The following is a 25,902-nucleotide window of genomic DNA, read 5'->3' as shown; positions in this document are numbered from 1 at the left end:
CAGGGGAGTTATAGGGACATGACTGATCTCAGGACGACAGGGGAGTTATAGGGACATGACTGATGTCAGGACGGCAGGGGAGTTATAGGGACATGACTGATCTCAGGACGACAGGGGAGTTATAGGGACATGACTGATCTCAGGACGACAATGTAGTTATAGGGACATGACTGATCTCAGGACGACAGGGGAGTTAGAGGGACATGACTGATCTCAGGACGACAATGGAGTTATAGGGGCATGACTGATCTCAGGACGACAGGGGAGTTAAAGGGACATGACTGATGTCAGAACGACATGGGAGTTATAGGGACATGACTGATCTCAGGACGACAGGGGAGTTATAGGGACATGACTGATCTCAGGACGACAGGGGAGTTATAGGGACATGACTGATCTCAGGACGATAGGGGAATTATAGGGACAAGACTGATCTCAGAACGACAGGGGAGTTATAGGGACATGACTGATCTCAGGACGACAATGGAGTTATAGGGACATGACTGATCACAGGACGACAGGGGAGTTATAGGGACATGACTGATCTCAAGACGACAGGGGAGTTATAGGGACATGACTGATCTCAGGACGACAATGGAGTTATAGGGACATGACTGATCTCAGGACGACAGGGGTGATATAGGGACATGACTGATCTCAGGGCGACAGGGGACTTATAGGGACATGACTGATCTCAGGACGACAGGGGAGTTATAGGGACATGACTGATCTCAGGACGACAGAAGTGCTATAGGGACATGACTGATCTCAGGACGACAGGGGAGTTATAGGGACATGACTGATCTCATGACGACAGGGGAGTTATAGGGACATGACTGATCTCAGGACGACAGGGGAGTTATAGGGACATGACTTATCTCATGACGACAGGGGAGTTATAGGGACATGATTGATCTCAGCACGACAATGGAGTTATAGGGACATGACTTATCTCAGGACGACAGGGGAGTTATAGGGACATGACTTATCTCAGGACGACAGGGGAGTTATAGGGACATGACTGATCTCAGGACGACAGGGGAGTTATAGGGACATGACTGATCTCAGGACGACAGAAGTGCTATAGGGACATGACTGATCTCAGGACGACAGGGGAGTTATAGGGACATGACTGATCTCATGACGACAGGGGAGTTATAGGGACATGACTGATCTCAGGACGACAGGGGAGTTATAGGGACATGACTGATCTCAGGACGACAGAGGAGTTATAGGGACATGACTGATCTCAGGACGACAGAAGTGCTATAGGGACATGACTGATCTCAGGACGACAGGGGAGTTATAGGGACATGACTGATCTCATGACGACAGGGGAGTTATAGGGACATGACTGATCTCAGGACGACAGGGGAGTTATAGGGACATGACTGATCTCATGACGACAGAGGAGTTATAGGGACATGACTGATCTCAGGACGACAGAGGAGTTATAGGGACATGACTGATCTCAGGACGACAGAAGTGCTATAGGGACATGACTGATCTCAGGACGACAGGGGAGTTATAGGGACATGACTGATCTCATGACGACAGGGGAGTTATAGGGACATGACTGATCTCAGGACGACAGGGGAGTTATAGGGACATGACTGATCTCATGACGACAGGGGAGTTATAGGGACATGATTGATCTCAGGACGACAATGGAGTTATAGGGACATGACTTATCTCAGGACGACAGGGGAGTTATAGGGACATGACTTATCTCAGGACGACAGGGGAGTTATAGGGACATGACTGATCTCAGGACGACAGGGGAGTTATAGGGACATGACTGATCTCAGGACGACAGGGGAGTTATAGGGACATGACTGATCTCAGGACGACAGGGGAGTTATAGGGACATGACTGATCTCAGGACGACAGAGGAGTTATAGGGACATGACTGATCTCAGGACAACAATGAAGTTATAGGGACATGACTGATCTCAGGACGACAGGGGAGTTATAGGGACATGACTGATCTCAGGACGACAGGGGAGTTATAGGGACCTGACTGATCTCAGGACGACAGGGGAGTTATAGGGACATGACTGATCTCAGGACAACAATGGAGTTATAGGGACATGACTGATCTCAGGACGACAGGGGAGTTATAGGGACATGACTGATCTCAGGACGACAGGGGAGTTATAGGGACATGACTGATCTCAGGACGGCAGGGGAGTTATAGGGACATGACTGATCTCAGGACGACAGGGGAGTTATAGGGACAGGACTGATCTCAGGACGACAGGGGAGTTATAGGGACATGACTGATCTCGGGACGACAGGGGAGTTATAGGGACATGACTGATCTCAGGACGACAGGGGAGTTATAGGGACATGACTGATCTCAGGACGACGGGGGAGTTATAGGGACATGACTGATCTCAGGACGACAGGGGAGATATAGGGACATGACTGATCTCAGGACGACAGGGGTGATATAGGGACATGACTGATCTCAGGACGACAGGGGAGTTATAGGGACATGACTGATCTCAGGACGACAAGGGAGTTATAGGGACATGACTGATCTCAGGACGACAGGGGTGTTATAGGGACATGACTGATCTCAGGACGACAGGGGAGTTATAGGGACATGACTGATCTCAAGACGACAGGGGAGTTATAGGGACATGACTGATCTCAGGACGACAGGGGAGTTATAGGGACATGACTGATCTCAGGACGACAGGGGAGTTATAGGGACATGACTGATGTCAGGACGACAGGGGAGTTATAGGGACATGACTGATCTCAGGACGACAGGGGAGTTATAGGGACATGACTGATCTCAGGACGACAATGTAGTTATAGGGACATGACTGATCTCAGGACGACAGGGGAGTTAGAGGGACATGACTGATCTCAGGACGACAATGGAGTTATAGGGGCATGACTGATCTCAGGACGACAGGGGAGTTAAAGGGACATGACTGATGTCAGAACGACATGGGAGTTATAGGGACATGACTGATCTCAGGACGACAGGGGAGTTATAGGGACATGACTGATCTCAGGACGACAGGGGAGTTATAGGGACATGACTGATCTCAGGACGATAGGGGAATTATAGGGACAAGACTGATCTCAGAACGACAGGGGAGTTATAGGGACATGACTGATCTCAGGACGACAATGGAGTTATAGGGACATGACTGATCACAGGACGACAGGGGAGTTATAGGGACATGACTGATCTCAAGACGACAGGGGAGTTATAGGGACATGACTGATCTCAGGACGACAATGGACTTATAGGGACATGACTGATCTCAGGACGACAGGGGTGATATAGGGACATGACTGATCTCAGGGCGACAGGGGACTTATAGGGACATGACTGATCTCAGGACGACAGGGGAGTTATAGGGACATGACTGATCTCAGGACAACAATGGAGTTATAGGGACATGACTGATCTCAGGACGACAGGGGAGTTATAGGGACATGACTGATCTCAGGACGACAGAGGAGTTATAGGGACATGACTGATCTCAGGACGACAGAAGTGCTATAGGGACATGACTGATCTCAGGACGACAGGGGAGTTATAGGGACATGACTGATCTCATGACGACAGGGGAGTTATAGGGACATGACTGATCTCAGGACGACAGGGGAGTTATAGGGACATGACTTATCTCATGACGACAGGGGAGTTATAGGGACATGATTGATCTCAGGACGACAATGGAGTTATAGGGACATGACTTATCTCAGGACGACAGGGGAGTTATAGGGACATGACTTATCTCAGGACGACAGGGGAGTTATAGGGACATGACTGATCTCAGGACGACAGGGGAGTTATAGGGACATGACTGATCTCAGGACGACAGAAGTGCTATAGGGACATGACTGATCTCAGGACGACAGGGGAGTTATAGGGACATGACTGATCTCATGACGACAGGGGAGTTATAGGGACATGACTGATCTCAGGACGACAGGGGAGTTATAGGGACATGACTGATCTCAGGACGACAGAGGAGTTATAGGGACATGACTGATCTCAGGACGACAGAAGTGCTATAGGGACATGACTGATCTCAGGACGACAGGGGAGTTATAGGGACATGACTGATCTCATGACGACAGGGGAGTTATAGGGACATGACTGATCTCAGGACGACAGGGGAGTTATAGGGACATGACTGATCTCATGACGACAGAGGAGTTATAGGGACATGACTGATCTCAGGACGACAGAGGAGTTATAGGGACATGACTGATCTCAGGACGACAGAAGTGCTATAGGGACATGACTGATCTCAGGACGACAGGGGAGTTATAGGGACATGACTGATCTCATGACGACAGGGGAGTTATAGGGACATGACTGATCTCAGGACGACAGGGGAGTTATAGGGACATGACTGATCTCAGGACGACAGGGGAGTTATAGGGACATGATTGATCTCAGGACGACAATGGAGTTATAGGGACATGACTTATCTCAGGACGACAGGGGAGTTATAGGGACATGACTTATCTCAGGACGACAGGGGAGTTATAGGGACATGACTGATCTCAGGACGACAGGGGAGTTATAGGGACATGACTGATCTCAGGACGACAGGGGAGTTATAGGGACATGACTGATCTCAGGACGACAGGGGAGTTATAGGGACATGACTGATCTCAGGACAACAATGAAGTTATAGGGACATGACTGATCTCAGGACGACAGGGGAGTTATAGGGACATGGCTGATCTCAGGACGACAGGGGAGTTATAGGGACATGACTGATCTCAGGACGACAGGGGAGTTATAGGGACATGACTGATCTCAGGACGGCAGGGGAGTTATAGGGACATGACTGATCTCAGGACGACAGGGGAGTTATAGGGACAGGACTGATCTCAGGACGACAGGGGAGTTATAGGGACATGACTGATCTCGGGACGACAGGGGAGTTATAGGGACATGACTGATCTCAGGACGACAGGGGAGTTATAGGGACATGACTGATCTCAGGACGACGGGGGAGTTATAGGGACATGACTGATCTCAGGACGACAGGGGAGATATAGGGACATGACTGATCTCAGGACGACAGGGGTGATATAGGGACATGACTGATCTCAGGACGACAGGGGAGTTATAGGGACATGACTGATCTCAGGACGACAGGGGAGTTATAGGGACATGACTGATCTCAGGACGACAGAGGAGTTATAGGGACATGACTGATCTCAGGACGACAGGGGAGTTATAGGGACATGACTGATCTCAGGACGACAGGGGAGTTATAGGGACATGACTGATCTCAGGACGACAATGGAGTTATAGGGACATGACTGATCTCAGGACGACAGGGGAGTTATAGGGACATGACTGATCTCAGGACGACAGGGGAGTTATAGGGACATGACTGATCTCAGGACGACAGGGGAGTTATAGGGACATGACTGATCTCAGGACGACAGGGGAGTTATAGGGACAGGACTGATCTCAGGACGACAGGGGAGTTATAGGGACATGACTGATCTCGGGACGACAGGGGAGTTATAGGGACATGACTGATCTCAGGACGACAGGGGAGTTATAGGGACATGACTGATCTCAGGACGACGGGGGAGTTATAGGGACATGACTGATCTCAGGACGACAGGGGAGATATAGGGACATGACTGATCTCAGGACGACAGGGGTGATATAGGGACATGACTGATCTCAGGACGACAGGGGAGTTATAGGGACATGACTGATCTCAGGACGACAGGGGAGTTATAGGGACATGACTGATCTCAGGACGACAGGGGAGTTATAGGGACATGACTGATCTCAGGACGACAGGGGAGTTATAGGGACATGACTATTCTCAGGACGACAGGGGAGTTATAGGGACATGACTGATCTCAGGACGACAATGGAGTTATAGGGACATGACTGATCTCAGGACGACAGGGGAGTTATAGGGACATGACTGATCTCAGGACGACAGGGGAGTTATAAGGACCTGACCGTTCTAAGGACGACGGGGATTGATAAAACCATCATGATTAATTTCAGGACGATTTTGAGATAATAATTAAAGTAAAGTGTTGCATGCTGTTGCGTGCTTGATGGTTGCAGAGATATTGCACTATAATATAATCGATACCTATACGTGTATGAAAGTGCTGGTTTACGTATTATGGACTGTAAGCAGAAATTGTATGTTCATTTTTTTTGTTCTTTGATAAAGGAAAAATAGATATTAAGATTAAGATACATTAAATCTTATGTAGAATCCATTCTGTTCCAGGCTGCGGGAACCGAAACGACATTAAACCCCTCAAATGATAAATCCTTCGGTAGAAATCAGTCTTGTTTCATGGTGTAGCAATCAAGACAGATTTTAAGATTACGCGTCATACATCTCTGTTAAAGCATGTACATGTGCAGACAATAAGTTTAAAATGGATATAAAGACATACTAAAGTCTTCTGAAATTAAATCTTACTGTATTTTGGTGTTAAAATATGTTTTATTAAGCTGTAGCGAGGTATATTGGTGGGGATTTTCTTCATCAAAGCACGCTTAAGTTTGCATGGAATGGAAATGAAATTCTAAAAAATGATATAAACACAAAAAGACGAGAGCAATCTTCAGATTTTCACAGTCTACATGTAGTTCTATCCTCTCACCAGGTGTTGGAGTAGCACTTAGGTGTTTCGGCTACAGACATACTATATACACCAGTGACACAAACTGTTTCTTCAGATATATCATTATGCCACTTCAAAAACGCAATTCGTACATTTCTTAATCTTTTTTGTTTTTCCTATAAATTCGCCTTTTCAATCTCTGACACAAATCGGACTTGATAGCAATCTGATATCTAAAGCCTAAACACGGTTTACCAATCGGATAGTGTAGCTTTATACCTTCGGTCTTTCTAATTACCAAGAGTTGCTCCAGGCCAAAGCTAGTCGAGGCTTTGGCGTAAGATAAAGCGACTTGACACGAAACAGAGGAAAGAAAATTAATTGCACTATGTCCGAAGGATTGCCAATCGCAATGATTTTGTTCATTGAACGAAGTTAGCGTGGTTCATTCGCCTATTCTTTGGAGGTGGATTAATGCTGTCCTTATTAGCTTTAGATTTTTTGTTTGGATTGCAGGGATGATAGCATGTTTCACTATTGGGATGTGATTCTATTTTTGGAAACGACTTAAAGAGATTACCAATAACACTGTCGAGGTGAAAATGTACTTTTAAAATTATTATACTCAACTATTTGCTTTCCATTTTGTTCCTTACCATTTCATGAAATTTTCATACATAAAAAATAATAGTAAACCGGTTGGTCTAAATAACCCTAGTTGTCGATGGGCCGTAAAACATAAACAAGCAAACAAACAAATGGTCGGGTGGTCAGGCGACCGGGTAACACTTATGTGCCTATCACCTAGGCTTCCGTGTTTAGCACGTTCGGCATATGACATTCAAAATTTGAATGTCGTTTGTCAAATGTCGAACCAACTTCACAGGGCTAGATCTAGTGATACTTAAGCTTTGCAATAGAAAACAGCATGCTATACAAAACGTTTTTAGCGTACTTATAGTTTAGCGGAATGTTTTCAGAGCGAAATGCGCCAAAATAAATTACCGCTAAAAGATGTATGCATACAGTAATGTAAATACAAATTGTTGGATATGTTTGGCAGGCATGCTATGGCAGGAGGTGAAACAGGTGTACAGTGCCGGTATATTTGACTATTTTGACTCCCTCTACAACTATCTGGATGTGGCGGTACTAACACTATACATTACGTCATTTACACTTCGCTACATAACCATCATGAAGGTGAGTCTTCTATTTAAGCATTGAGGTTGATTTTTTTTTTATTTTCATCGGGGTATGAAAAGAACTTTTTTTGCAAACTGTATGAATCCGCGTTCTCAAATCAATACGCAACGTCAATTGTCGTATTGTGACGTCACATTTTTCGCGCCATTCCTGGAATTTCTTTCATTTAAGCATTGATGTCATATTTTTTTTTAGTTTCATCGGGGTATGAAACAAATTTTGTTTGCAAACTGTATGAATCCGCGTAGCCGCTTAGCGGATTCATACAGTTTGCAAACAAAATTTGTTTCATACCCCGATGAAACTAAAAAAAAATTGACATCAACGCTTATAATTAATTTTTGAAAATGATTTTTGATTTTAAACATGTTTTATGTACAATTTTACTGGTCTTAAATGGGATTCTTTTTCTCAAATCAATACGCAACGTCAATTGTCGTATTGTGACGTCACATTTTTCGCGCCATTCTCGGAATTTCTTTCATAGAAGAATGAACAGAATTTTTCGACCAATCATATTTGAGTATTTACCATGAAAACAAAGAAAAATTAATTATAGAAGAATGAAAAGAATTTTTCGACCAATCACATTTGAGTATTTACCATGAAAACAAAGAAAAATTAATTATTAAATAATATAAATTTTAATAGAGTTATTCAGAGGAATGTTGATATGCTTTCAATATCCACAACAATGATCTTTTTATGGAGTTTCATAAGACAAATATTAAGTTTAATATTATATGACGTCATCAATTTAACTACGTTTGCAACTTTCTTTTCATCATAGATATAATCGGCACACAATTTCATTCAATAAATAACACTCTAAGTAATAATTGCAAGACAATGATTCTAAATAATTTCTTGATAATGTTCTCAATCGTACTAAAATGATCATTACGCACAGTTACGCATTTAATGTGAGGCCATGTAAACACCGACACAATGAAAATGATCATAATTATAACTCCAAATTGATAGAACGAGGGCAAAACTTGAAGAGAAAAAATGGTGCCGTTTGAAAAAGTATAAGATGAGGACGACCTAGTTCACCGCAATAGTAAGCGTCTTCTGTTTCTAAGGAGACATCCGCTATACAAATCTAGCTTTCAAGAATCCGATTTACGTCATGATTATCATAAAAAAAATGTCCTGATTTTAAAAGTATTTTCTAATTGGTACTACATGTATATTGTCCCATTATGTGTTAAGTGACTTAGATTAGTTCGTACATACATTTGTTTATGAGATTCACACTAATTGTATTGTACCTATTCAACGCCTATTAATGTCGTGCATTGATATGTCATGTAAGCTTCACCAAAGTATGCGTACCATTATTACTTAGTATGAACTAGATCAGTACTTGTTTGTTTTTATATATTACAGGTTAATATGGCTTTAGTGTTCTTCAGTAGATCGTCATCGTGGTTAGCCCTGGCTAAAGGAGAACATGTGGCGAAATCACAAATGTATTGGCTCATTGCAGGTATACATTCGCGCAAGCCAATAATATATTGTGATTAGACAGGGTGGCCATAGAAAAAAAACTCTGTATGTTATCGTTGTTGAGAAAAATATGATGCCATATAACGGTACATGTAATTTCAATTTTCCTTGCTTTTTCGTCTTTGTTGAATCATTATTTTCAATTGCATATATTCACAAAATATATTAAGTAACATACTGCAGCCGTAACAAAATACCCAAAGCATAGAGCTATGAACACTCTTACACTACTGCTCATTTCCGGTATTCAGCCTATCTACTGTTCTTAATATTGATGTATGAAATATCAAAATTTATTATTTTTTTTTTTTATTTCAGATCGGTCGTATTGGAGTGCATGGGATCCACATAATGTCGCAGAGGGACTATTTGCTCTCGCGAACGTGATCAGTTTCACAAGGGTGTCTTACGTCCTTCCTGCCAACGAGCTATTTGGACCAATGCAGATTTCACTAGCCAAGATGATTTCTGTACGTATGCCTTAGAAAATACATAAGAATAATTAACTATTTTGTGGATAATGTTTAGTAATGTATATGAAGACTACGTTATGATATTTTGGTTATAGGTAATGCATGAAGGCTTAATCTAAAATAATTTTCAATGATAAATTGCGTGAGGTAGGGAAATTAATGCGGTAAAGTCATCGTACCCATCAGAGGATGTGATTTGCAGAATGAACATGTATTTTAGTAATAAACTTTGGAAACAAAAAGTGCCTCTACTAGATTGATGTATATATCTGAATTGATCATTTGAAATACATTAATTGAATCCCAAGGTTGACTATATATATATATATATATATTATATTTACCTCGTTATAGCCTAAATAACCCAGAAGATGATTTTATAAATTCATGTTTGTGTTCAATTCTCTGTACAAACGCTTTGTTGTGTTCTTTAGGAATGGCACGATTTTTTTTACACAGAATGTAACATTGTATTCTCTGAATCATTTTAGGATATTCTCAAATTTGGAGTGATATTTATGGTAGTGTTCTTGGCGTTCATGGTTGGTTTACACAACCTCTACTGGTACTACCCAGAGGAGATGAGAAAACACGTGGTCTTTATGAAAAATAGCGTCAACAGCAAGGATACGCTTGCTGGGCAATACTTCGGCATGTAAGTAAGAATACAGTATACTACTAGAGCCTATCGGTACGGTGGATCTTTTTAAGTAAAGAAAAACATTCAGAAATAGACTTCTGCATACACTTTATCCCAAATATTGTGTAGGTTGAAAATTTAGACGTTAACGTTTTCGGGAGCACCTTGTTTGTTCTACGTGAACTTTTTGATGGGTCTCTAAACAAATCTATATATTCGTTGATATGTTGCTCTTGTTTCATCGATTTTGAGTTGGAATCATATTTTGTGATTATGTCGGTGTTCGTCTGTATCACATTCTTCTCAATAGGATATGGTATTTATAACTGCCGCTATTACATAATATATACATAATAATTTTGTATTTTGCATTGGATTTTGATTTTGGTCGTATATCCAAACTTAGGTGTCATCATATATTTTAAATAAGCTACGCAATCATAATGTTGAAACATGCATTATTAACCTAAGAAAAAAAACATTAACCGAGGTCAAAAAATTCATTCCACTGCAACGTAACCGAAGAAAGACAGTTTCAATACAGTTAAAAATGTATAGAAAACTTAATAAATATATACAAATTGTACAAAATAACGTTATCTCTTTGAATACAGACGGATTATATAAAGCGATAATAATAACTATCTTACACACTAGTTGGGCATGTTTAAACAAATGTATAACGTGCAGACAATACATGTTATAATATTAAATCGTCCTTATGAGGTCTTATGTATGTATGTTGTCAACGTAATAGCCCAAGTGAAAAAAATATATCTGTCGAACATAGTACAAAAATACTAGTTGTCTACAGTGTAGTTACTGGCAGTGTTCTTGCTTTGTATGAAAAGGAAATATATACATTCGTATCATGATAAAACTGGTTATAGTCTACATATTCATTTGGAACATACGGCATGGACTCGTCTAACAGCAACATGTTCGATGGAACTTGTAAATTTATTGCTTGACATTAGCTACCTGTTTTGTAGTATATTGTATAGGTTGTAAATTACTCTTCTCAATCGCAATATATTGGATCTGTGTATGGCCTTTCATTCTTAATCGATAGAAACATCGGGTGACTAGCTTGGCATATGATTACTTCTTTGACATTTATCGCTACAATGTTTGTCACAAACGCATGAATGACGTCATTTTCATCTTATTCACTTTAGTCCACACATTACATTCCGAACGGTATTCTGGTCATTATTTGGTCGAGGGGAGACAACCGCAGTAGAGCTTGGAGAGTTTGGACACATTTTCACCCAGACCGTTGGTTATTGGATCTTCGGGGCTTACAACATCGCTACAGTAACAGTGCTCCTCAATATGCTGATTGCCATGATGTCAAGATCGTTCGAAATAATACAGGTATGGCCATACTCGTTTCAATTTTGTAGTTAAACTTATTTGATTTCACAAAATTAATAAATATGATATATATATCATATAAAGCTGTAGAAGGTTTTTTTTAATCATGAATTAGCGTTTTGCAAAATGAAAATAAATAAATGATAAGAAATAAATCAGTTTTACGACACTTTTGCATCACATTAGTTTAATAATGATGATCATGGTCGATTCGTAAATCGCATTCATAAATCGATCCATCATCATATTCAAAATTGTTATCTTTATGCCCTAATGACTTAACGCCAGACCAAATATATTTGCATTTCTTTCGGCCTAAATTTTCTAGGTATTTGTTTTAAAATTCATTGTTTATTTTTTCGATAGCTATACTCTTTACAATAAATTGTAAGCAGTTTAAGGAGATTTATTGGCGAAGTTTGTTAGGTATAGTTGTACCATACCAATATGGAAATGTCAGGTGGTTTCGTTTATGTAACGGGTGGTTCCTTATCGAAATTACGGCTCTCATTTTGAAAACGTGTCATAACTTTGATTAAATGTAGTTTGATATAGTGAGTGTCGTTTTCATTATTATGTAAATTGTAAAAAAAAATTCTTTTTTTTTTTTTTTTTTTTTTTCATCATGATGTAAAATGAACGTTTTGTCATTGTACTTAAGTGTCCATCTCATTATATCCAGGGTGAAGCAGACACGGAGTGGAAGTTTGCTCGTAGTAAGTTATATATGGAATACATTAAGGATGACGCTACGCTGCCTATACCATTTAACATCGTACCAACACCCAAGTTTTTCTACAATACGGCTTCATATTGTTGGAGGACATTTGCGAAGAAGGATGACCAGGACGAGCCCCATCCAATACACCCAGGCCGTGTAAAGGATATCGAGATGTTTAATATGAGTCCTGGAGCCACTAACTCGGTACGGTATAACGTCGGGGCAACAAACATGGGGCATTTATATGTTTGACAGACGGGTGTACCACAGATATAGCATACAAACTAATGAGGAAATCATTCGGTATATCCATAAATCCACATTATTGATAGAGTTTTTCTGCGGAGCTGACTTACACGTTTAAGAATCATATTGATTTTAAACATTAACCATTAATAATTATTTATCTATGGTGGAATTAGCATTTTGTCAGACCAGAATATGTTTCAAGGTTATCATAATGGGACTACAATAACGAATGTACTTGGTGCCTATTCTAAAATGGTTCGATTTCTTTTAAGTGACATTTTTAACAATCGGTCATCAATCAGTCAAAACGAATCTTTATTCGGTAAAGTTTTGTGCATATCAGGAGAGATGTATCTATACATGTTTGGAGGTGTATCTATACATGTTTGGAGTTGTATCTATACATGTTTGGAGGTGTATGTATACATGTTTGGAGGTGTATTTATACATGTTTGGAGTTGTATCTATACATGTTTGGAGGTGTATGTATACATGTTTGGAGGTGTATCTATACATGTTTGGAGTTGTATCTATACATTTTTGGAGGTGTATGTATACATGTTTGGAGTTGTATCTATACATGTTTGGAGGTGTATCTATACATGCTAGGAGGTTTATCTATACATGTTTGGAGGTGTATGTATACATGTTTGGAGGAGTATCTATACATGTTTGGAGGAGTATCTATACATGTTTGGAGTTGTATCTATACATGTTTGGAGTTGTATCTATACATGTTTGGAGGGTATCTATACATGTTTGGAGGTGTATATATACATGTTTGGAGGTGTATCTATACATGTTTGGAGGGTATCTATACATGTTTGGAGGGTATCCATGTTTGGAGGGTATCTATACATGTTTGGAGGGTATCTATACATGTTTGGAGGTGTATCTATACATGTTTGGAGGTGTATCTATACATGTTTGGAGGGTATCTATACATGTTTGGAGGGTATCTATACATGTTTGGAGTTGTATCTATACATGTTTGGAAGTGTATCTATACATGTTTGGAGGTGTATCTATACATGTTTGGAGGTGTATCTATACATGTTTGGAGGTGTATCTATACATGTTTGGAGGTGTATCTATACATGTTTGGAGGTGTATCTATACATGTTTGGAGTTGTATCTATACATGTTTGGAGTTGTATCTATACATGTTTGGAGGTGTATCTATACATGTTTTGAGGTGTATCTATACATGTTTGGAGGGTATCTATACATGTTTGGAGGTGTATCTATACATGTTTGGAGTTGTATCTATACATGTTTGGAGTTGTATCTATTTAAGCATTAAACTGTCTTTTTATGGATTATATGGTCTATATAGATGCCAGAGCTTTGCAGACAATCTTCATAATGCGCGCTAGCGCATTATGAAATGATTGTCTGCAAAGCTCTGGCATCTATATAGACCATATAATCCATAAAAAGACAGTTTAATGCTTATATTTACGTTTTCTATATTAGTTTCTTTTCGATTTCAACTTTAATTTTCATTTTAATTTGAAATCTGACTTTTACCGACGTTTCCACTGTCAGAGGTCAACAAATTGAACAGCCTATTGTGATTCACGTGCTGATTGGCAAAAAAAAATAAAAAAAATAGTGCGTGGAAATCATTAAAAAAATACTGAAAACATCATCAGATATTTTAATAACAATATCAATAATATTGGTAGTCAGTATTTCAGAATATACGGATGAATTATTCAGTTTGTTAACGATTTCGGATTTTTTTTTTTAAATTTACCATCCGGAACAATTATGCGGATGGAAATTTCACCCGTCACCACGCGCACGCAACGGCTGACAGCATTGACAGAGTTTAGCTATGAAAGTTGAATGTGCAGTGGGAGAAAGTGGAATTCGCCAAAAAACCAGATGTAAACATGTTCTTTGATTGCATGGAGACCTGATTACAGTTTATAGTAGCTACAACAGCACCGGTGTCAGGGATACGACCAATGAGAGAAGTGACAGTGGCCGAGGGAGTTAGATGAGCTTCAGCGACAACGTTGCTTGTGACGGGTACCATGGCTGTTTCAAATTTAGGATGCGTTAGACACGGTAATGCACCACTTGATGCTTTCTTTTGTGAAGAAGAAACTGTTCTATTGTACGACCGGAGAGAAGCCTCGTTCTTATGATTTGACATAAACATGATGTGGCGGGTTTCAATTTTTTTGTCATTCAAACACTGGATGGCGGTGGCGCGCAAACAATGTGGTGTGTAATGATTTTCCACTCTGGCCCCGGAACAAATATCTGTCAACATATGTGTTTATTAAATCTTGTTTTATTTCTATTTTCGTGATTGTTAACCATTCTTACCTTTATTTTCGTTTTACATTTTAAGAATTTGTTTTCTGGTCTCGTACTCTATCCGATAGCATGATGAGCAATGATAAGATGCCATTTGTTTACATTGGTTGCAAGTAGTTCCGGGGGATCCCGGTCGCGTATGAATAACACCCGAATGCACGATTTGGGTGTCAGTTATGCATAGAATGGTGTCACGCTTTGGGTGTCAGTTATACTCTCATAGACTGCAAATTTGTTTAGTTTGTTTATATCATGGCTTTGCCATCCAAATGTAAATATACATGTTTGGAAGTGTATCTATACATGTTTGGAGGGTATCTATACATGTTTGGAAGTGTATCTATACATGTTTGGAGGTGTATCTATACATGTTTGGAGGTGTATCTATACATGTTTGGAGGTGTATCTGTACATGTTTTGAGGTGTATCTATACATGTTTGGAGTTGTATCTATACATTTTTGGAGTTGTATCTATACATGTTTGGAGGTGTATCTATACATGTTTGAAGTTGTATCTATACATGTTTGGAGGTGTATCTGTACATGTTTTGAGGTGTATCTATACATGTTTGGAGTTGTATCTATACATGTTTGGAGGGTATCTATACATGTTTGGAGGTGTATCTATACATGTTTGGAGGGTATCTATACATGTTTGGAGGGTATCTATACATGTTTGGAGTTGTATCTATACATGTTTAGAGGTGTATCTATACATGTTTGGAAGTGTATCTATACATGTTTGGAGTTGTATCTATACATGTTTGGAAGTGTATCTATACATGTTTGGAGGGTATCTATACATGTTTGGAAGTGTATCTATACATGTTTGGAGTTGTATCTATACATGTTTGGAGGGTATCTATACATGTTTGGAGGTGTATTTATACATGTTTGGAGTTGTATCTATACATGTTTGGAGGTGTATCTATACATGTTTGGAAGTGTATCTATACATGTTTGGAGGTGTATCTATACATGTTTGGAGGTGTATCTATACATGTTTGAATGTGTAGCTATGCCTGTTTGGATGTGTATCTATACATGTTTGGATGTGTAGCTATACCGGTTCGGAAGGTAGATCTGTACCTTTATGGAGGTGTACATATATCGAACTTGATTAATGAATTACATGAGAAGCTAGAAATAAAGACATTAAGTTTGTGTCTGAAATGTTCTACCTCGCAGACTACTTTTTTATTTACATCAATAAAATATTCATTATTTTGATATTATTTTCATAATATTATTTTATTATTTTACTCATTATAGTCACAGCCTGCCCCAGAACCGAAGGTAACAGGCCTACTTATGTTATTTTTTCTTACCTTAATCCATTGATGTATTGTTCCTCTTTTTATTACGAATCCAATATATGAATAATTTTTTCATGTTCATGATTCGCTCGGATAAAGAAATATTAAACATTTCTATTCTCTCTTCCTTTTAATGACATCATCGATTTTCTACACTGTTGTGAATGTTTTCTTAAATATAAAGCGTCATTATAGCTTTTTATTTCTTTATTTCTTACATTTTTGATCATTCTAAAGCTTAATAATATGCATCCCTGTATCTCGAGGTTAAATTACCCAACTCATTCTGCAATTCTTCAGTAACTGCAAATAAATGCAGTTTCTTTATTCCACATGTCCGAGTCGTCTTAGATCGCATTTTATTATGACTTAAAATCGAGTCACCTTTTGGTTACAATGGTAAAACTAACGTAATCTATTTTTATATGGAATATACAAAAAGCAATTACTTGAAATGGTTAAGACAGTTTGATAGCGAAACAAATCTATCTTCAATTACGAACATATTTTGTCTGTAGCAACATGTTAACTTATCTTAAATTTATCACGTCAAGTCAATAAATTACAGACGTGTTTGTGTCATGAATATTGAGACAAGCAGCTGATGAATGATATTTTTAGAACTTACCATGACAGATAAAGGCATCACATTCCTATAATACATTTCTAATGTGGCATTTTAAACAGATTTGTTCTAATTTTAAACACACCAGAGCCCGTATTTATGAAACCATACTCGTAATCAAATGCTCTTTTTGCGCTTAGGCTCAAATTATTTTTGATGATAAATCTGAAATTAGAATTAATACTTTTTGAATAATTTGAATTAATTTCGGAAAGTCTTCAAGAGCGATATCATATTCCATAATTACGTTTTCTTTCTGGACAGCTATTTAATATTTAAGCAAGTTTAAAGGAAACGAAAATGGTTTCATAATTACGGGTCTAGATGTTTCGTGCTTTTTCGTAACTTACCGAATACAGGAGACATACATGCTATCACCGATACATTTCATTGTTCCCGCTCTATGTTGTGTAAATGTTATTCTTTATTAATGTTGTAATGTCAGGAACAAAGATAATTTCGCTTCGATTATATCGTTATAGTTGAAGGATTATCGGTGCGATATTTTAGGTGTCTTAAATTATTTATTTAATTCGCTCGTACAATGTACTTATATTGCATAAGGTGAATTTTTCCACGAAACGTACCTGTACTTATTTTATCGACCTAAAATTATAGCATGATGTGTAATTCTAAGATACTAATACGATGCCGAATTGATGTACCAAAATACATCAAGTCTAAAAATAACTTAACGAATAATTATAAAAAACAAAACAAAACAAAGCAAGAAAAAAAACAAAAGAATAAACAGAATCAATTTGTACATAAAACGCTTAAATGACTTTGTATGTTTTCAGTATTGAAGAAAATGTTTGATTTTGAAATTTGGTTTTGCGTCAATATTTATAGAAATGTTGTATGTTTTATTGTGTTTTAGCCACCAGAGAGACGCGGTGCGGCTTGGTCACAAAATAGTCGTGCTGGAAACCAAACAAAGGGTATCAAGGTATTCCAAGACCGAATACACACCACCAATGGTTTTGTCCGCAACGATTCCGATCCAAGTCTGTTCGCAGAGAAGTTAACTTACAAAGTAAGATTTCACAATGTTGTTAAAAAGGAAAGAAAAAATACAATAAAACATATGTAGTTATTTATGATAAATTTTCAGCTTCAAAAATAAGGACAACACTATTGTTCGGGAGATGAATCAAGGACTCCCCAACCCTGGCAACTCATACCAATTACCTATGTGTGTATACAGTTATTGCTTTGGCATAATTGTAAACACACATTTAAAGTTTTTCCTGATGGGGGGGGGGGGGGATAAAATATTTGTACCATAAAAAAAGAATATATATATATAACTGTCAAGTAGTAATAACGACAGTGCAGACAGGTAAATTGTCGAATTATATATATATATATAAATGTTCATGTTTTCTGGTACACTGTAATGTTTTATCAACCTAATCAAAATATCTCAACCCGCCGAAGTTATCATTGTATCAACTCGTATACACTTAATAATTGATGCAATGAAATGAATGCGATATCAATCGTACGGAAATTATTTTGATAAATAGTGAAAAATTCTGATATTTTTTTTAAATATTTGATTATCTATTTTGATTGCAGAGAGTGATGAAGAGGATTGTAAAGCGTTACATCTTTGACGTTCAGCGTGAAGATGACTCTGGAGAATGTACGTAGCACTTGCTTTCATAGTTTTTATATACCAATACATGTATACAGGTTTTTAACTGATATATGCATTGGGAAAAGCGTAAAAACGTTCGTTAAAAAGCTAGAGAGTATGTTGTTGGCCGGGATTCGTTAAATATATTCTATATAAAATTGCCCAAAGTAAATTTATTTCAAAAATATTATACAACATTATAATGTAAAAAATAAATAAATAGATGTTTTGATTTTCGTATACAAACATATTTTTTTCTGTATATTCACTGTAAATATGATCCCTAGTTGGTACGGTAAGCTTCGAGATAATGCTTATACAATATTTAATGCACTTCTCATTTTTAGCTAAAGAAAACCTAGATAGCTGAGGGATGGGATGAAATTCATTCGCAAAAGAAAAATAGTGATTTTTTTTCTCGCAAAATTCTTTAATAAAAACATATATGTATCATTGAAGTAATCTATAACTATTTTTCCCTGATGTTAATTACGGTATTAATCAATTTGTATTGTCCATGTTTCTTTTCTGTTTGTTTGTAAACATCATGTTGGATGAATGAATACACATATGTATGCGTACACGTCTCTCCTAAGAACTGTTATATTCTAAGCGCCGACAACACAATACAACTGCTATTATGGGTTTTTGATGGTTTGAACTAAAATCCCTTGGAAAATGAGTTCTATATTTCTGCGTTAAATCCGGGGTACCTCAAAACAATATTTTACAAAAAAGTAACAGTTGTATTTGAACGGCCAAAATCAGACACTTGACATCATTCTCTATTGAATGCCGAAATCTCTGCTGTTAGTATGAGAAAAAGATGGTATTATTTAGCATTTTTGAAATCAGAATATTGATCATGTACATGTATCAACGTGTTTCTCTTCTTTCGTCATTTTGTGTTGTGTCCATGTGTTGTCTCTACTCGTTCTGACTTCTTCTCAACACCGTGTTGACATTTACATCCTTGACTTTATACATGCTCATATCTTCCATTTAAAATAAGAAGTCATTGGTAAAATATCTTATCAAAGTTGTATATAAATATTAGCATATACTTTAACTCGAATCACACTTACTCGCTTCTAGATAAGAATTATTTTAATATAAGAACAACAATTCCATGTTTATTGCTTTCAAAAGTTAATTGTCTTGAAACAAATGCGTCATTAAATACGTTATTACCTGATTCGTTTTACGTACCATCGGTCAAAGGCTTGAAATAACAGTTTAACTACTTTAAACATTTAACTATGGAAACATCTCAGTAAAAATAAATTGTTATTAATACAATTTGCATATTTTGTAGTCATACAACCGTTTTTACATCTCAGTAAAAATAAATTGTTATTAATACAATTTGCATATTTTGTAGTCATACAACCGTTTATGTTAATTACTGTAATATTTTCAGGTGACTTCGATGAAATCAAACAAGATATATCCAGTTTCCGCTATGAAATGTTGAACCATTTATCACAACGCCAGCGTGAAGCAAAGGACACTTATGAACGAGTTGATAACTTAGAATACAAACTCGACACACTGATACAACAACAAACACTGTGGTTAAAAGCTATGTCTAAAAGTGATTCCGATTTCAAATTTACTATGGACCCAAAAGGTATTTCAAAGGCCGCCACAGTCTCACAGGAAAGTGCTATATACGATTGTAATGAAGAGGCAGCTGAGGATTTAGGAGAAAGTGACCGGAAGTCAAATATCGGAGTGTTGCATGATATTCCAGAGGAAGAAAAAACAGCAGTTGCAACTGAGCATAAGTTACAAAGACAACGAGCAGACTGTGATAGGGAGGAGCGTAACACGGAGGATATTACGGTGGAGGTGGCTATAGATGGCAAAAATAATTGTGATATTGTAGACGAACGTTTATAAATTTTATAATGGCAATATGTAATTGCCGAACCGAAAGTGCCTGATATCCTCCATTTTACCTCATTACAATCTAGAGTTGGATGCAGACCGTTTTCTGGCATTTCCTTCGTGCTAATATTTTCGTATACAGCTGGATACATTTGTTGACCTCTTGTTGACGTATGGAAGTTACGCTCGTCATACTTTCAACACGAGTTCTTCATTTTCGAAAGGATTATTCGTACAATACGAGGAAAATATATGCATTTTGTTGCTTGGATTTAATTACATACCCATATAAATACGTCAGGGTCGTGTTCTTGCATACGTATTTATAAATGAAGATGTATGATTATGATTACCTGAAGGGAACACCATTCGGCTTCATCTAGTTTGTACACAATTAACCCCGTCTTCAAATATGGTTCAAAAAAATAAAGAAATCTCTATAGCGATATTCTGACACAGCATAAATTTACATGAAAATATCTAAAACAATAGATAGAATAACTTATTTTTGTTGTTGTCGGTAATCTGCACGTAAAATTACAGAAATCGTCTGTAAACAATAGCCAGAAAGTACAAATTTCCAATGGCCGTGCCCAATCTCAGAAACGTCATGGCTTTGAAATGAAAACTTAACGATAATAAGCCATTTTGCTGTAGGTTGCCATTATGTTACAATTCTGTCAGGCTTCCTCTGACTTTCCAGCGATGTTACGACAGAAAAAAATATATCTCAACAAAATCAGTATACCTATCATATTTCATAATATAAAGTTTTATGCACATGCATTTGCAATTCAATTTCGTATCGTGATAAACATTGTGTTTGTTTCTATTTTTGACATCTGTGAAATAAAACTATGGGTGTGGTCCCATATTTACCATTGATTAAATCAGGATTATTAGTGTCTTCTTTGTCCTAATTCACAATGCCATTAAATAGTGTTGTTCAATTCAATCAACTTATCTAGCGTGCATTTCCCATATACTAAGCGTAATATGAGATTAAAATCCGTTTTTCATTTTCTTTTTTACTATTATTATTCTTTTTTCCTGTTCTAATCATTTTGCATATATGACTGCGTAAATGACGCGAAAATGACGTTATATATTAATTTGGTAATATTTGTTTTAACTGAAACAAATTTATTGGTAAAGTGGTATACAGATCCAGTATTCTTCGAAAGCAACTCAATATTTAACAAAAAAATATGATAGCATACTAGTTATATCCTAATTCGTATATAGTTGTTATGATTAAAATCGTTTGTAGTTTTGTTTTTGCTGTTGCTTTTAAATCATTTTTCCTTTTAACAAAATTCTCCCCGAAAGTTGTTACGACAACACCAGATGTTTAATTACCTTTACCTTTGTTGTAGATACTCGTTATTGTTGGATATTTGATATTGTTTAACAAAAGTGGTTATTGTTAAAACCTTTTTAATATTTGTTTGCATGTTTTGACTACATTTTATTACGTTTTTAATTGACCTGCGTTAATCTGAAGATTAGATTGCTAGTGAAATTAATTTGTTTTGAATAATTCGCATATAATGCAACATACTTTCAGTACTAACATTATCGTTAAATGATTAATTAATCAGGTTTTATAACATTGTATCACATACCTTTCCTGTGGTATACGGAAGTGTTATTAATACTGTAAACGACTTTCGTATTAACACTAGTGTGCTATCATAATAACGTAGGCCGTGACAATAAACAATTGACATCTTTTGATTGTCTCTGTAGACATAAAGCATAACGTCACATTTGCCTGCATTATATAGAAATTAATAAATAAAGTTTTCACTTATAAAATAAACTATGTGATGAACATAGTCTTGCTCTGATTGCTTTGTCATTTTAAATCAATTCAACTTGTTAAATTATTTCATATTAATAATTCCCATAAGGCATTGTGAGTCATTATCTTACTACATTCATCACATGGCCAAAGGTTTACTAAAGAAAAGTGTGATAAAGAGGTTAGAAAAAAGTGTGATAAAAAGGTTAGAACAAATTGTGATAAAGAGGTTAGAGCAATTTGTGATATAGAGCTTAGAACAAATTGTGATAAAGAGCTTAGAGCAATGTGTGATAAAGAGGTTGGAGCAATGTATGTTAAAGAGTCTAGAACAAATTGTGATAAAGAGCTTAGAGCAATGTGTGATAAAGAGGCTAGAATAAAATGTGATAAAGAGCTTAGAGCAATGTGTTATAAAGAGGCTAGAACAAAGTGTGATAAAGAGCTTAGAGCAATTTGTGTTAAAGAGGCTAGAGCAAAGTGTGATAAAGAGCTTATAGCAATTTGTGTTAAAGAGGCTAGAGCAAAGTGTGATAAAGAGCTTAGAGCAATTTGTGTTAAAGAGGCTAGAACAAAGTGTGATAAAGAGCTTAGCGCAATTAAATCAGATTTATGTCAGTTACAAATCATAGAGTAAAATATATCAAGATTGACATATTGCATCCACATGATGCTATGAATATATCGCACATCAAATCGAGGTATAGCTTGCTTGCCTAAATATGTTAAATCAATTAAATGATTCTCTTTAACATCGGAATAGTGATAGTTGATATCGTTATATAATGTCACGACACGAACACAAGTCCGATACTTTCAAATTCATACTTTACCGTGACCTTATCTATAAAATTGAATTGAAGATAATGATATCCTTCATGCCACAACAGTGTCACGAAGTTGAAAACGGGTAAGATGTTATGAATAGTTTAATCATTTTCTCTTCGGTAACAGATATGACTCAAAATGTGTTATTATTCTTTTGAATGCCAAAGATGCTTCAGCGTTTGATTGCATACAGATCTGCGACGAAAAGGAATTAAGAAATGGGTTACCAATGTGTATAAAGTGATGAAAGCGGTGTACTTATTTGATACATGACAACACAATATACTTAATAAAAATACATTAAGATAAATGTAATTTTTTTTCCACAGTCATTTAATTACCAACTTGTTTTTAGTGTCATTTCAAACTGAGACAAATATTTGTTTTGTAAAGCTTAAACATTCCAGCATTCTATTGATATCTGTAAGACTTGGGAATTATTCAAATTATTTCAAATGTTTATAGAAAAAGACCATTTGTTGTTTAAATTGTGACGTAACGTCTTTTCCCTTGATGTCTGGTCCAGCGTGCCGAATGTTTAGATTTCATATATAATTAGATATCTGATTTTGCTATTTGTTGCTTTTTATATCATCCAATGCATCTATAATATTAAGGAGTTACCGTATCCTTCACTAAATATATCTCCTTTTCAAAAGAGTTCGTCTGTAAACTAAAAAAAAAACCTAACTGAAACTTAATGTAAACGAAGTATTGACAGATGTGAAACAAACATAAGAGGGAAAAATATAAACTGAAGAAGCTATCGATTAAGATTCTTAATAACTATATCGTTCTTACTGCAAAAAATTGACAATCTAGATGTATTGATATATGAATATAATAGCTCATCACAAAATATAGATTTTCTGCATGTTGTTGATACCCGTATTTCTCATAAGAATTTATCCCATTTGAAAGGCGTTGAAAGATTAATCTGGCATTTTAATTTTCAATTAAAGAGCACGGTGCGTGCTGTTTCAAAGAGTTCCCCCCTTTATCCGATCGTCTTAAGATGGCCAAGTGGATAAGCTGTATTGAAATATTGAATGTCATCTCCGTGTTTTATTTAAGACAATTTCATCACACTGGTCATATTCAACTGTACAGATACTTTTATGTCATTTTTATGTTAATGAATGATCAAAAGTGCAAATTAAAACTTTCTCTGTAATACAAGACTGTTGGCGTTGTTTTTAATAGACTTCTACGTCAAATCAAGGGTTACTGATCTGTTTGATTAATTAGGAAGTTCTTTGTTTGGTTCGGTAAATATATCACAACAATAACAAAAGATTCTTTCAAGCACCTTTTATTGAAAAAGTCCCTTACACAAATTAAGTACTGGTACGTTTCCACATTATTTTTCCTGTAACGAATCGATAGATTTTATGATTTTTAGAGGATTTGTTGAACCGTTAATACAAGAATGACCAAATAAACAGTAACTAACACTTGGATCCTTCAGTTCAGAAATATCTAAGGATCCAACACAGACCAACCGCCAATGGAAAATTATCCTAATAAATCAAATGAGAATCGTACAGAAAAAAAACTCATGTTTTTTTTGTAATATGGTTGAATTAGAAAAATAATGTATCTTCAATTCCATATTCGAGCATGTTGATTTTTCAAACTTCTCTTCTGTATTTCAGTACTAATGTTTTTGGCCTTTACTTCACTGCCGAGACGTAGAGTTGTTTTGTGCAATTCTATATTGGTGATTAGGTATTTACTTATCTGTTTATCTGTTTATACTCTATTTTTATATTTAAAGGTTTTAATCACATAACTTCTTACTTGTATCCTACTAGGTTAACACCACCATGGACAACATATTTGACCGATCTATTCCATATTACAACACCCTAGTCATGACGTCAGCAATATAACACAAAAATGCCAAACATTACATTTAATATATAACTGGGATTGTTAATCACATGACTTCTTACTTGTATCCTACTAGGTTAACACCACCATGGACAACATATTTGACCGATCTATTTCATATTACAAAACCCTAGTCATGACGTCAGCAATATAACACAAAATTCCAAAAATTATATTTAATATATAACTGGGATTGTTGAAAAGACAAACAAGATATTAACACCTGTCAAAACAAATTGCGCATTTGATACATCATTGCCAAAATGAATTAAACTACATCATATAGCTGCCTCGTCCTTCTAGGATATGCCAATGAAGCTAAGTGCCTAAAGAGTTAATCTAAGGAAGAGACCCAAAACTCGATTAAAGTATCGTCAAAAAATCTGTCAGCATATTATTCTTATTTCCAGAATGTTCTATTGCTTTCAAAGAGCTTGCGTTCCTTTGATGTCTTCATATGTAAGGGGGAAAATCTACTATTTTAATGCATAAAGAGAGATTTCTCTGATTGAAATGAAAACAAATATAACAGTGTCAGATTTTCATAAACTATTACAACTGTACCAGCAGGGCCTTGGCGAATATTTTCAAAGGACTAGACGGTATCTCTGGCATTGACATACCAAAGCTTAATGACGTCATTACAATTATTCAATATACCCAATGGCAACAGGCACAAATACCCTAATCATGCATAACGCCATATACTAAATATTGAAAGCAATTCTTAAAATTAATTTCTGAAACGCGTGTTATGTACAATTTTACTTCTTCAATAAGGGATTCTT

General features: G+C 36.8%; 1 protein-coding gene across 2 annotated transcripts in view; it reads left to right on the top strand.

Moving 5' to 3' along the window:
• LOC117337596 (short transient receptor potential channel 3-like) overlaps positions 1-24,397 on the top strand; it is a 51,649-nt gene extending 27,252 nt beyond the window's left edge. The window contains exons 8-17 of one of the 2 annotated variants that reach the window (XM_033898643.1): positions 7,670-7,809; positions 9,205-9,304; positions 9,643-9,794; positions 10,289-10,452; positions 11,616-11,814; positions 12,497-12,739; positions 16,389-16,412; positions 17,938-18,093; positions 18,639-18,705; positions 20,120-24,397. In XM_033898643.1, coding sequence (XP_033754534.1) covers positions 7,670-7,809; positions 9,205-9,304; positions 9,643-9,794; positions 10,289-10,452; positions 11,616-11,814; positions 12,497-12,739; positions 16,389-16,412; positions 17,938-18,093; positions 18,639-18,705; positions 20,120-20,601 — 1,727 coding nt within the window. In that variant the 3' untranslated portion in view covers positions 20,602-24,397. The remainder of the gene's footprint in view (positions 1-7,669; positions 7,810-9,204; positions 9,305-9,642; positions 9,795-10,288; positions 10,453-11,615; positions 11,815-12,496; positions 12,740-16,388; positions 16,413-17,937; positions 18,094-18,638; positions 18,706-20,119) is intronic. The other variant, XM_033898644.1, reaches the window with a different exon arrangement.
• The last annotated feature ends 1,505 nt before the right edge of the window (positions 24,398-25,902 follow it).

The sequence above is a fragment of the Pecten maximus genome, chromosome 11, assembly GCF_902652985.1.
Source record: "Pecten maximus chromosome 11, xPecMax1.1, whole genome shotgun sequence".
Lineage (NCBI taxonomy): Eukaryota > Metazoa > Mollusca > Bivalvia > Pectinida > Pectinidae > Pecten > Pecten maximus.
Note: the sequence above shows the minus strand (reverse complement) of the source record. Positions and strands in the feature narration are given on the sequence as shown.